The 12,113-nt window shown below is 44.8% G+C and overlaps 2 protein-coding genes across 2 annotated transcripts; one reads left to right on the forward strand and one right to left on the reverse strand.

The window, feature by feature from the left end:
• Nucleotides 1–202: 202 nt before the first annotated feature.
• On the reverse strand, nucleotides 203–7,725 carry LOC136434347 (UDP-glucuronosyltransferase 2B17-like). The gene is made up of 8 exons (XM_066427129.1): nucleotides 7,465–7,725; nucleotides 6,345–6,450; nucleotides 4,985–5,188; nucleotides 4,458–4,702; nucleotides 3,457–3,634; nucleotides 2,430–2,649; nucleotides 1,640–1,859; nucleotides 203–1,248 (listed from the first exon to the last, which is right to left on the reverse strand). The coding sequence occupies exons 1-8, from the start codon at nucleotides 7,608–7,610 to the stop codon at nucleotides 963–965; spliced, it is 1,605 nt and encodes a 534-aa protein (XP_066283226.1). The 5' UTR covers nucleotides 7,611–7,725; the 3' UTR covers nucleotides 203–962.
• A 273-nt stretch (nucleotides 7,726–7,998) lies between these two features.
• On the forward strand, nucleotides 7,999–11,725 carry LOC136434606 (UDP-glucuronosyltransferase 1-2-like). The gene is made up of 6 exons (XM_066427501.1): nucleotides 7,999–8,317; nucleotides 9,142–9,247; nucleotides 10,133–10,396; nucleotides 10,905–11,117; nucleotides 11,464–11,604; nucleotides 11,720–11,725. The coding sequence occupies exons 1-6, from the start codon at nucleotides 8,175–8,177 to the stop codon at nucleotides 11,723–11,725; spliced, it is 873 nt and encodes a 290-aa protein (XP_066283598.1). The 5' UTR covers nucleotides 7,999–8,174.
• Nucleotides 11,726–12,113: the final 388 nt, after the last annotated feature.

A 12,113-nucleotide genomic window follows, 5' to 3' on the forward strand; every position in this document is an offset into this window, starting at 1 on the left:
TACTTACTTTGTGTAGTTGAAGCGTAGAAAACTAAAGGTACTATCATATATGAAACCTCAGCCGTGACTACTAGAAAGATATGGATATATTTATCATACTTTAGTAGAACGTGAAAACTTGCAATATCAATTTAGAAATTCGCAAAAAAAAAGATTCATGACGCTGGTAATATTCAACTGCGACTTCCTAAAAAAACAGACATTAAGGTTTACGTTTGTAATTGAAAAAAAATTAACCAGTCGATTCATCGTTAGTGTTAGAATAGCAAAAGCTTTAAAGACGCGCAGATCGGAATGGCACTATGACATCTAAGCCCTGAACATCTGACTCCAAGTGTAAAGCTGGTCTTACTGCATTTTATAATAAAATCATTTCCGCTCTAACGTTACTTGAGTGTCGGATTTTCTTGATAGCCCTGAACCTTACATTGACATCAGTCTATATATATTACACAGACTTATACCAACAATACATTCTTCACCACTTCAAAATTTATCTCAGCGGTATAGTGGAGAGAGAACGAATGGGCCTGTAATTTCCTAAAATGTGGTCACATCAGTATGGATGATGCTGAGCACCAAAGACGAGTATGCTTGATTTCACAAAGGCTATTGTATAGTACTCCAATCTTCCGGGTATGCCTTACAGAGGATGGTGTTCAGCATCAAGGACAGATCAGTGTCCTCATATTAAAGAGGTGACAACATCAACGTTAAATTTACAATTGTAAGCATGGCGTTCAGTACCAAGGAAAAGTTAGTGTCCTCATATTATAGATGTGACAACATCAATGTTGAATTTACTATTGTAAGCATAGTGTTCAGTACCAAGGACAGGTTAGTGCTCTTATTTCATGGAGGAAACTACAGATATAGTCACTATTTGCCTCAATATGGATGGTGTTCAGTACCAAGGACAGGTTTCTTCCCGACTTAATGCAGGTTATTGCCAATGTTACCCATCATTGCTGCTTCTGTTTGGCGGCTGTTTTCTTCCCGCACAAAACTCGGCAGCAGCAACGACAGCAGAGCCACAAAATAAGTACCATCGCCACCACTACTCCGCACAGCAGCGCCGCCACGTCCAGCAGGTGGTACTGCAGCAGGCTGAGGTGGCGCGCGGCCGACTTGAGGTGCGGCAGGCCGCCGTGTCTGATGACGTGTTCGATCCACCAGACGGCGCGGTCCATGGGAGACTGCGGCTGGTCCCGCTGGAGCTGCGCCAGCCGCACGGCGGCAGATTTGTACCTGCGGAAACAGAAATGAGCACAGTCATGTCAGCATAAACGTCCGTCTGCTTTGATAGCTAAGATCAGCTGAGGTGCCTACCAGGGCAATGATGAAGTTTTGTCATAGATGTTACAATGCGACGTTAACCAGAATATTTGTTTCCATTGGACAGATAGTTTTGTATATGTAACAATCACTTCGGTAGGAGGCGAAGAAAGCTGTCTCCAATGCAGCATAAGATCCCATACTCCGCCGCCATCTTCAGCAGGTTCTTAAATTCTATGCTGAGCTGGCCCAGACGGGGGCTGGCACAGACTTTCGATACCTCAAAGTGTCAAACATCAAAAAGGGAAGATGTTATAGCGTTATGATCTTATAGAGAGGTTGTGTATATAAGATTTGGACTTACGTTTTGTTGTTGGCGACCTCCATGATGGCTTCATAAAGGTCATCTGAGGTCATGGTGAAGATGTCCAGGGTGACTCCCGTCCCCAGGGTCTCCAGGTTGTCGCTGTTCCCATGCTGCTCTGCGAAGGCGGGAACCCTGACCATGGGCACGCCGTGAAACATCGCCTCGTACACGGCGTTAATCCCGCAGTGGGTGATGAACAGTCGAGTCTTGAGGTGAGCTGGACAGACAGACGGGTACCAAGATTACAGCTCAAAGAGACCGGGACAAAGGGATTGATATTGACAACTCGGGAGCAGCTATAGTTCAACGAATGGTGCATGAACAGTCGAGTCTTGGGGTGAGCTGGACAGGCAGACGGGTACCAACACCACGGCTTAAAGAGACCGGGACAAAGGGACTGATATAGAAAATCTGGGAGCAGCTATGGCTGATTGAATGGTGTTGAGCTCAGTGGTGCATGGACCCCATAGTTGCATGATTATGATGATGAGGGCTTGAACAATCATTTTTACTACTAGATTTCATCAGCACTATGTCAGAAGCTCAAAATTCCCATTGCTGACCGATTCAATGCTGAGGTTGCAATTCGACTCTTGAATCATGCTTTTTCTTTACAGGCGAGTCTTAGGATAGCTTGAAACAGAGATTGTCTTATCTAGACATGTATGGGTAGACGTAAAGAAGGATATGTCGAAACCTTGCATCTCACTTGTATTTGTAAGATACAGAAGAAGACACAGTCGAGTATTTTCTTTGGTTGAGATTCTCATAGATGTTCCATCCTTACCCAGTAAGTCGTTCTGTGGGATCCATTTCATTAACCAGGTGTTCTCTCCGGTGTTTTTCGGTCTCTGACCTTGGAACTTCCATATGACCTTGAATGGCACCCTTGCCAGTCCTGCAGCCAACATCTCAGCCTTCTCCATTCCAATGGCCTTGGCGTAGGACCCGAAGGACAAGACGACCACGCCCGCATCTCCGGAGGCCTCCATAAAATCTTCAAGATCCTGAAAGAAATGAGTAAAAGAATTCTGATATTTTTCGGGTGGGGTCCTGCAATCTTTGGGGTTCTTCCGAATGATACTCGCGAAGCCCTTAGCCTCTTTTAGTTTTGTTGTTGTCTTTTGTGGCTTGGTTTCTAATCCAACGAAATTCTTGGGTGGGGGCGGGGGAGCAACGACGGATTCTTTTATAGCTTGATTTGTTCATCTATGCTGGTAGAAATCAATCTGAACTGTAACGTCCGACACAAAAATTTGACTTTCCCAAAATTTGAACTTCAGTCCTTCATTGTTAAGGAGTGGTTAAGTGCATACTATAAAGCTTTCTGCGTCAACATAGAGCATCTTCTCAAATCTTCATAAATAGTAAAGCTAATTTGCAGCCAACATCTCAGCCTTCTCTATTCCAATGGCCTTGGCGTAGGACCCGAAGGCGACCCCGCATCTCCGGTATCCAGAAGGAACCTTTCAAGATCCTGACATGTTGACAAGACGAGGGGAAGATATATAATGGGGACTAATTGACTTTAATGCTGTTAGTGCGGATGTTTGCAATAACTTCTGCTCGTAACACCAAGATTGCCTTAAACTCAGCGCGGAATACCTAAGAATGTGCCACTGGTTTAACAAATACACTTGGAATACTAGATTGGCAACGACATGAGAAAAGCGCGTTTACTTTTCGAATGAAAAATACTATATTTTACTGCACATGGTAGTATCCTTCAGTCCGTATCTGATTTGTGAGGTGCAGGAGGGAACAATAAGTCCGTCCAAAATATTACAGAATAGACCCTCTAGAAGTGAACTTACCTTGGGTAGGGGGTTGACGTTCTGTACGTGGTACCCCCCTATGTATGCCATGTTGGGCATGGCAGGGTGAGGAGGGTGCATGATGAAATCCCCCCTCATCAGAAACAGGTCCGCCTCCGCCATCAGCTCCAGGATGGTCGTCTCGTAACCGAGAGCGCGGGACGCTATCGGCCTGAACCTGATGATGATGGCGATGATGGTGATTTTGGTGATAATGATGATGATGATGATGGTGATGGTGATGATGATGGTGATGGTGATGGTGGTGGTGGTGGTGGTGGTGGTGATGATGATGATGATGATGATGATGATGATGATGATGATGATGATGATGATGATGATGATGATGATGATGAAGAAGATGATGATGATGATGATGATCAAGATGACGGTGAAGATGATGCCGATGATCATGATGATAGTGATGTTGATGATGATGGCAATGGTGGCGACGACAATGATGATGATGGTGACAATGATGATGGTGAAGATGATAATGGTGACAATGATGAAGGTGGTGGTGATGATGGTGATGATTATGATCAATATGATGGTGATGTTGATGGTGATGTTGATGATGATGATGATGATGATGATGATGATGATGATCAAGATGGTGACAATGATGATGGTGACAATGATGATGGTGGTGGTGATGATGGTGATGGTGATGATGGTGATGGGAATGATAAATAGGTTTTTCGCTCAAAGAGACAAATAATCTTTACTCTATTTTGAAACAGCAAGAACGGGTGTTTGCCTTTAAAATTACACTCGCTCTGTAGTTGTCGTTTAAAGCCCATTTACAAATATAGAATACAGAGTTTTAACTTTGTTCCAATACAAAAAACACAGGAACTGACTCAGAGGAAGGAACATAAATTTTATGCAAAACCTGTTTGTATTGTTAACTACATACAAATGTGAACTTATATGCTTATCTATGACTCTTCACGTATAGATACGGCGCTTGGCCAGTATTACTTCAAACAGTTGCGTACCTGCCTGCGTAAGCCCGCATGAGTGCCCCCGCGAAACAGTGCCAGACAAGGTTCTTCAGCCGCTGTCGGAAGTCCGTTCTGAAGGAGTAGAAGGTGGCTACCGGCACGGGAGCCTGGGTGGCGTACTCCAGGAACCCCGACATGATGAAGGGAGCTTCCATGATGACCAGCGGGATGTTCAGCAGTCTTGCAACGATGGTGCCACAAATCATGGCGGGGTCGATGATGATGATGTCAAAGTTCATCTGTTGTATATAAAGACAATTCAATTCCCATAACTGGATAAGACTGTTTCGGACGTTTCGAGTGACACCCGTTACTTTACTACAGCGTCACTATGATAAACTGGCAATCAATACTAGTAACGTATACCTGACTGGAAAACATCATCATTTCGGTAAATATGACTGGAAAAACGGTTGAACATGTCAGAGTCATCAATTCATAAGAACCGTATGCAAATTTCACTCAAATGTTAATTTAGATATTGTTAAGCTGGATGCCTAGCCTTTATAAACGTACTTTACCTGTTGTAGTTTGGAGATGAGTTTCTCGTCGAAAACGAGCACTTCGCACTCCTCGGTCCCGATGGAACCGACCGCGACGATCTTGAAAGCCTCGGAAGCGAACGTCCACACGGAGTCGAAAGATGATTGGTTCTTGTTGTCGCCTAGCGACAGTTCCACCTGCAGATCGATCATCCTGTCGAAGAAGTCGCCCTCTAGCGGAACCTGGGTGAACAGCATCGCAAAGGAATTGATGCCGTTAGTTTTATCTAGGATATTTTCTCAAGTTTGAAGTCCTTAAATCACTAGCACTTTTAGCATTAGACATTCGACAACATATGTTTCAACAAAGAATTTTTATCCGTTTTTTTCTTTCAACGTTTTTGTAAGCCAGTTTCGTTCACTCCCCTGCCATCCGCATCTTAGACCTTGAATAATGTCGTTTTTCCGGTTACTGGTTGCACCCGAGCAAACACTTGTAGTCCCCAGTCGTCGACTGCTGGCAAGGGACATTTTTTTTGATCGGACGTCTGAGTGACAGAACGAAATTCCAAGTGGTCTTGCAACATTTTCTATTGAGTTTTCCTTTACTTATTCATCTTAAAACATATATGTACACTGTTAACAGATGAAGGTTTTGAACAGTTGGTACACGAATGATTTCGGAGTAAACACCTAATATAGTATATAAGACCATATAAGTTTTGTCTGAGAAATATGCGGAAACACAAATAGACTGACAAAATGCAGAAATGTTCACGGTAGTTTTATGTTCGCGGCCTTCGAACTTTAAACCACCGCGAAACTTTTTGCCCACCTATGGTTGTAGCGCTACTATTGTTTCCAACGCGGACTTAAAACCACTGCAAACACTTCATTTTCGGCCTAGCGCGAAATAAAAACCACGCGAACTTAAATGCATTTACAGTACTTCGAAGGCCGAAATTTGGAGGATCACTAGGGGCGCTGTTAGGGGGAATTGTGGGATTTCAATTTGGGCCAAAAATACATGCATTCCTATGGGGAAGTTGACAGAAATTAGGTGTCATAATCTCAGGATTCTGACCCAGAAAACTTACCCCCAAATTCTCACCAGTTCTGTAAACTGTCATCTATCAGAATTACGAGAACTTCTATACGGCTATTCTCAGGGGAAACACGCCCGAGCGAGAGCACTTGAGTCAGTCCATTTGCCTTATAAGGGCCCACCCCACTATCTCCCGGGGGTCCAGAAGACAAAAAGATGAAGAAAGGTCGTTTTGTCAACAAATTCTAAAATTATGAAGTCTGGCCTGTCATACCCACCCCAGACTTGCCAAGAGTTCACCAAAAAATTTTCAATGTTTACCTGTTAAGTCAGGTAACACAGTGACTTACGTACCTCGTACCTCTCCAGATGGATCTTACGCCGGGTGGGGGTGTTCAGGACCCTCAGCTGGTTGTCGTACATGTTAGAAGGGACCAGAGACACCACATCATGGCCTTTACTGTAATAAAAAAAATATTATAAAGATTCCCATACACAAGCAAAAATATAGATTTCCAACAAGCTTCTCAAGTTGTAATGACCTGAAGCCTATGTAACGTGACGTGAACGGAAGTGACGCCGCTACTTTGAATTTAAAAAGGCACTGGGAATTTTCTATCTATCTATCTATCCATCCATCCATCCATCCATCTATCTATCTATCTATCTATCTATCTATCTATCTATCTATCTATCTATCTATCTATCTATCTATCTATCTATCTATCTATCTATCTATCTATCTATCTATCTATCTATCTATCTATCTATCTATCCATCCATCTATCTATCTATCTATCTAATTGTATCTTCTATCTATCCATCCATCCATCCATCCATCCATATATCCATCCATCCATCCATCCATCTATATTCACACATCTAGCACTCAATGGAAAAATGCAATGAACACAACGCCTCATGTGTATTCTCATCATCATACTTATACCCCTTTACGTAGTTCCTGTTGCCTATAAATAAAGTAGTGCAGATTTTATACGCGCCATATAGTTGCTGTAGTTACATGTATGTAGTTATTTCCCTTCTTATGATTAGAATTCCTAATTCACAATATGTATGTGACCAACATTTGTACTATGCAAATATACCCCGCTCTGTTGTGGTTAAGGATAAGCCAGACCAGTAGATACCAGAAGGAGGTCGCCGGCCACCAATTATCGGACGTACTTGGACAGAAAAAGATGTACTGACTGCAGCACACATGCTGTATTTCGGGCATGTTGTGGACAGAGTGAGTGAGTGATCATGAGTGTGGACAGCTAACGTTACGCCAGGTGTGCTACAGCAACATTATGTATACCTGACCACACCCTCTAATGTTACCTGTACAAACCCCTTCCCCAGGTAGAGCTACAGGTGAGGCTTACCTGATCAGACCCTCCGCCAGGTAGAGCTACAGGTGAGACTTAACTGATCAAACCCTCCGCCAGGTAGAGCAACAGGTGAGACTTACCTGATCAGACCCTCCGCCAGGTAGACCAGGTTGAGCCAGTGGCTGCCGCTCGGCCCCATCATCAGCACCTTAGCGGCCTGGGCGGAACCTGCGAGACTAGAGCAGAAGAACAACAACAAGAACAGCACGGAACGAACGGCCGCCATCTTTACTCCGACAAGCCACCTCAAATGACCTTCCGTAGTCCAAACAAATTACTCTGCAACACTAGCACGGAACAGCAGCCGCCATGTTCACCTTGACCTTTGACCCTCTGCTGTATTGACCTCGGGTGCCCTTTTGCAAACCGTGACAAAACAAGCGCCCCAGCAAGTAGCTTGTAAAGCTGCCTGGATACATAAACATGTCAGCGCGAAACAGACGCCTGCAATGTTTGCTTTTGTAACCTTTCACTCTGTAATGTTATTGAATGATCCCATATCACGCTCGCGTTGCCAAGGTCGTACGTGTTCAAACTAAATGCGTCTGGGGAACAAGCTAGAACGGTGTGCAAACTGAGAGATGGGCCAGGGGTAACATATATCATTTTTCGTTGTCCAAGTAACGTTAGACAGTTCACCACTGTTTATGTATTCAGGGCAGCCGTACGCGAAGCGTTGGGTCTTTCCGGCTCATTTCCCTCGACGTGATGTACACAAAAGGTTACTTAAGGCCATTTAAGCCTGCCTTGGGGTTTTGCACTGAACAAGTTTAAAGGTCACGGAGTAAAGATGGCGGCCGTTCGTTCCGTGCTGTTGTTGTTGTTCCTCTGCTCTAGTCTCGCAGGTCCCGCCCAGACCGCTAAGGTGCTGATGATGGGGCCGAGCGGCAGTCACTGGCTCAACCTGGTCTACCTGGCGGAGGGTTTGATCAGGTAAGTCACCTGTAGCTTTATCTGGCGGAGGGTTTGATCAGGTAAGTCACCTGTAGCTCTACCTGGCGGAGGGTTTGATCAGGTATTAAAGTCTCACCTGTAGCCGTTTTACCTGTGGGTGGGATTTATCAGGTAAGTTTCACCTGTACTCTACCTGGCGGAGGGTTTGATCAGGTAAGTCACCTGTAGCTTTATCTGGCGGAGGGTTTGATCAGGTAAGTCACCTGTAGCTCTACCTGGCGGAGGGTTTGATCAGGTATTAAAGTCTCCCCTGTAGCCGTTTTACCTGTGGGTGGGATTTATCAGGTAAGTTTCACCTGTACTCTACCTGGCGGAGGGTTTGATCAGGTAAGTCACCTGTAGCTTTATCTGGCGGAGGGTTTGATCAGGTAAGTCACCTGTAGCTCTACCTGGCGGAGGGTTTGATCAGGTATTAAAGTCTCCCCTGTAGCCGTTTTACCTGTGGGTGGGATTGATCAGGTAAGTTTCACCTGTACACTACCTGGCGGAGGGTTTGATCGGGTGTCACCTGTAATCTTATCTGTGGGAGGGTTTCATCAGGTAAGCCTGTACTGTGTACGTGTTGAGGGTTTCTTCAGGTAAGCCTCACCTGTAGCTGTACCTGGCGGAGGGTTTGATCAGGTAAGTCCTATGCCTATGGAAAGGTCTCTTTGCATACGTAATTGCAAATTTACGTAACAATATTCCCCGCCGCAGGACTTAGCTGATTTTTATGATTACTACAACTGACCTTCCGGACTTGATATCTCTCTGTTATATTTCTGCATTAAAGCGTCCGAGCCCGTTGTCTGTTGTTTCCCCAGGAGAGGCCATGAGGTGGTTTCCCCGGTTCCGTCAAACCTGTACGAGAGTCAGCTGAAGGCGCTCAACTCCCCCATCCGCCTGAAGATACAGCTGGAGAAATATCAGGTAAAGGTGAACACCTGGTGGACGGCCGCTCGAAAGAGCAAACTGTGTCACAGTGATTTCTCTAGGGGGATGACATCAGGGGAGGGTGTGTTAATCGGGTGACACCAGTCCAGTCTTATATTGGCGTGTTTTCCGGGCGTTCGGTCTCAGATCTTGTTTTGTCAAAGAAAACATTAAAACATCGTCAAAAGTTCCTATCTTACAGACCGCAACGACCTTTCCAGTAGTGTTTTCGTTAGTTAAATGGTGTGGGCTGGATACACCCTTGACGTTTGTGACGTCTTCATCATTTAAGCATGTTCTGAAGTTCGGTTGTTCTTGTAATTAACCTCCTTGGGTTGTTGGTTGTTTGTTTGTTTAATTGTTTTACAAGAAATACATATCGCCTGGCGGCGCTTTTCAAAGATTCCTGGGGGGGGGGGTTCAACCCCTTACATAGTAATACATAGCAACAATAAAAATGTCAAATAGTAACAAATGATACAGTAATAAAGATTAACTTGAAAATATAACTATTCATCAAACAACAGAAATCCTAATTAGATAATAACTGAAATAATGATAACGTAATATACTAGAAATATTGAGTCAAAATATAGTGACGGAGAATCAAAACAATGAACCAAACTTAAATGTAAAATAACAAGAAGTGGAATTTGCATATCAATGGTGATGGCTTCCCCCATAAGCTAGTTCGGAGTTGCTACTACGCATGTGCAGTGTCAAAGGTGAAGGCCCCCGGCTTGAAAACAGTGCTCGTCTCGACGTTGTCTTGATTTGCATAACAACGCCCCGCCGGGTTTTGTTCACGTCTGGAGGGCCTTCACCTTTGACACTGCACATGCGTAGTGACAACTCCGAACTAGCTTATTTCCCTGCCGCCAGGTCCCGCTAGAAGGCGACGTGTTCGACCGAATCATGCAGCTGCAGGTCCGGTTCGCGCTGGGAGACGCGGAGGAATTCTCCGCTTTCGGGTTCGCCAAGATGATCTACGACTCCTTCGGCGACGCCATGAACTTCGGCAGGGTGGAGTGCGACGTTCTGCTGCAGAACCGGGAGCTCATGTCCAGGTTAAAGGGCATGAACTTTGACATCGTCATCGTCGATCCCGTTGCCTTCTGTGGGTACATCGTGGCGCGGGCCCTCAAGGTCATTACTTTGTTATATCAATCATTATTTGGTATTTATATTGTATCAATATGTATTGATTATTGTTGTGTTAATTTGTTATGATTTTGGTATGGCGGCCTCGAAAAGCTGACATTTCCCAAGGGACACCTCTTCAGCCACGCCTTCCACTTGAATAAATACATGAATAAATAAATACGGTTCTTGTAAATATGGCTTCTCAACGTTAAACATGGCTTTTCAAGGTCATCACTGCGAAATATAGATATAGCTTTTCAAGGTCATTTCGTGTAAACATGGCTTCTCAAGGTCATTACCTGCAAAACCTGGATTTTCAAGGTCACTACTCATCACTGATGTTTTTATATGATGATAAATTGGTTAGTTGGTTGTTAGGTTGATTGATTTGTTTTTTTTCTTGCTTATCTGATTGATTGCTTATCAGATTGATTGATTGATTGCATATTTGATTGATTGCTTGATCTTTTGATCGATTGAAAACAGACTTATTGATCACCACTGCCCTCAGGTTCCGCTCGCCATCATGGGAGCCCCGGCCATCGCGACGGCAGCTCTGAGCCGCGCCACGCAGGTTCCCGTTCCCATAGCAACGTACTACTGCCACCGGACGGGGTTCCTGCAGAGCCTGAAGAACCTGGCGAATCACGTGATGATGGATATTATCACCAGTCTGATGTTTAGAAACATCGACTCGCTCGTTTCCCGGGGACTCGGATACCAGGTAATGCTGGGACTCCAGCTTCTGTATCGATAAAGCCGGTATAACCACCCTTCAGCGTAACACACCAGCTTCTGTATATGTATATGTATCGATAAAGCAGGTATAACCGCCCTTCGGAGTGACACACCAGCTTTTATTTCTGTATAGCCAGTATAACCACCCTTTGGTGAAACACACCAGCTTCTGTATCTATATCTGTTCAGCCGGTATAACCGCCCTTCGGCATAACACACCATTGGAGTGTGTATGAGCAACAGGGCGTATCTCTTCGTTTATCAAACGTGCCATGCTTGACCTTCTGGTCCAAAAGCCGAATTACTTACCACTTCACCATCGCACGCCACAGGTGACGCTCGAGGAACTATCGGCGGAGGCGGACCTGTTCCTGATGCGGGAAGACTCCATCGTGTACCCGCCGCACCCCCTCATGCCCAACATGGTGCAGATAGGGGGGTACCACGTGCAGACCGTCAACCCCCTGGCTAAGGTAGGTTTATTTCAGAAGCCCCCCCCCCCCTCGCTCAATTAAGCTTTACTATGATGCTCTATTTTGACGCAGAAAGCTTTATCGTATGCCCTTAACCATTCCTTAATAATTTAAGGACTAAAGTTTTAAATTTGGGGAAAGTCCAATTTTTGTGTTGGACGTTACAGATCAACTTTGCTTCAGAATGCTTTCTACCAGCAAAGAATATACGGCCTCCGTCGGTCAGTATTAACCATGGTAAAATCCTAATTCACAACAGCCCTACAGCATCGACTATGGCTTAACAGCCCTATACGAGAATGACAGTCTCTGCCACAAAAATCACATCTGTAAGCTGACTCAGTTCTGTTGCAAAGCTCTTTTCTGCGGATCCGCTTTTCTTCTGCGCTGTGCATCAGTCTGGCTTCTCCTGATTTGAGCTGTCTAGACAGTGTGCATCTCCACCTGGAACGGTCACTTGCAAGGTCCTCCCAGTGCTCCGTATCAATATCTAAAGCCTTCAAGTCCCT

The sequence above is a fragment of the Branchiostoma lanceolatum genome, chromosome 5, assembly GCF_035083965.1.
Source record: "Branchiostoma lanceolatum isolate klBraLanc5 chromosome 5, klBraLanc5.hap2, whole genome shotgun sequence".
Lineage (NCBI taxonomy): Eukaryota > Metazoa > Chordata > Leptocardii > Amphioxiformes > Branchiostomatidae > Branchiostoma > Branchiostoma lanceolatum.

Bases quoted from the DNA above. Each gene is read 5' to 3' on its own strand.
- LOC136434347 (XM_066427129.1), bottom strand. From the start codon at position 7,610: ATGGCGGCCGTTCGTTCCGTGCTGTTCTTGTTGTTGTTCTTCTGCTCT. The intron at 4,703-4,984 runs GTAAAGTACGTT...TATATACAACAG, and splicing joins TCATCTCCAAACTACAACAG to ATGAACTTTGACATCATCAT. The intron at 2,650-3,456 runs GTAAGTTCACTT...CATTTCTTTCAG, and splicing joins ACGTCAACCCCCTACCCAAG to GATCTTGAAGATTTTATGGA.
- LOC136434606 (XM_066427501.1), top strand. From the start codon at position 8,175: ATGGCGGCCGTTCGTTCCGTGCTGTTGTTGTTGTTCCTCTGCTCTAGT. The intron at 10,397-10,904 runs GTCATTACTTTG...CACTGCCCTCAG, and splicing joins TCGTGGCGCGGGCCCTCAAG to GTTCCGCTCGCCATCATGGG. The intron at 11,118-11,463 runs GTAATGCTGGGA...CGCACGCCACAG, and splicing joins CCCGGGGACTCGGATACCAG to GTGACGCTCGAGGAACTATC.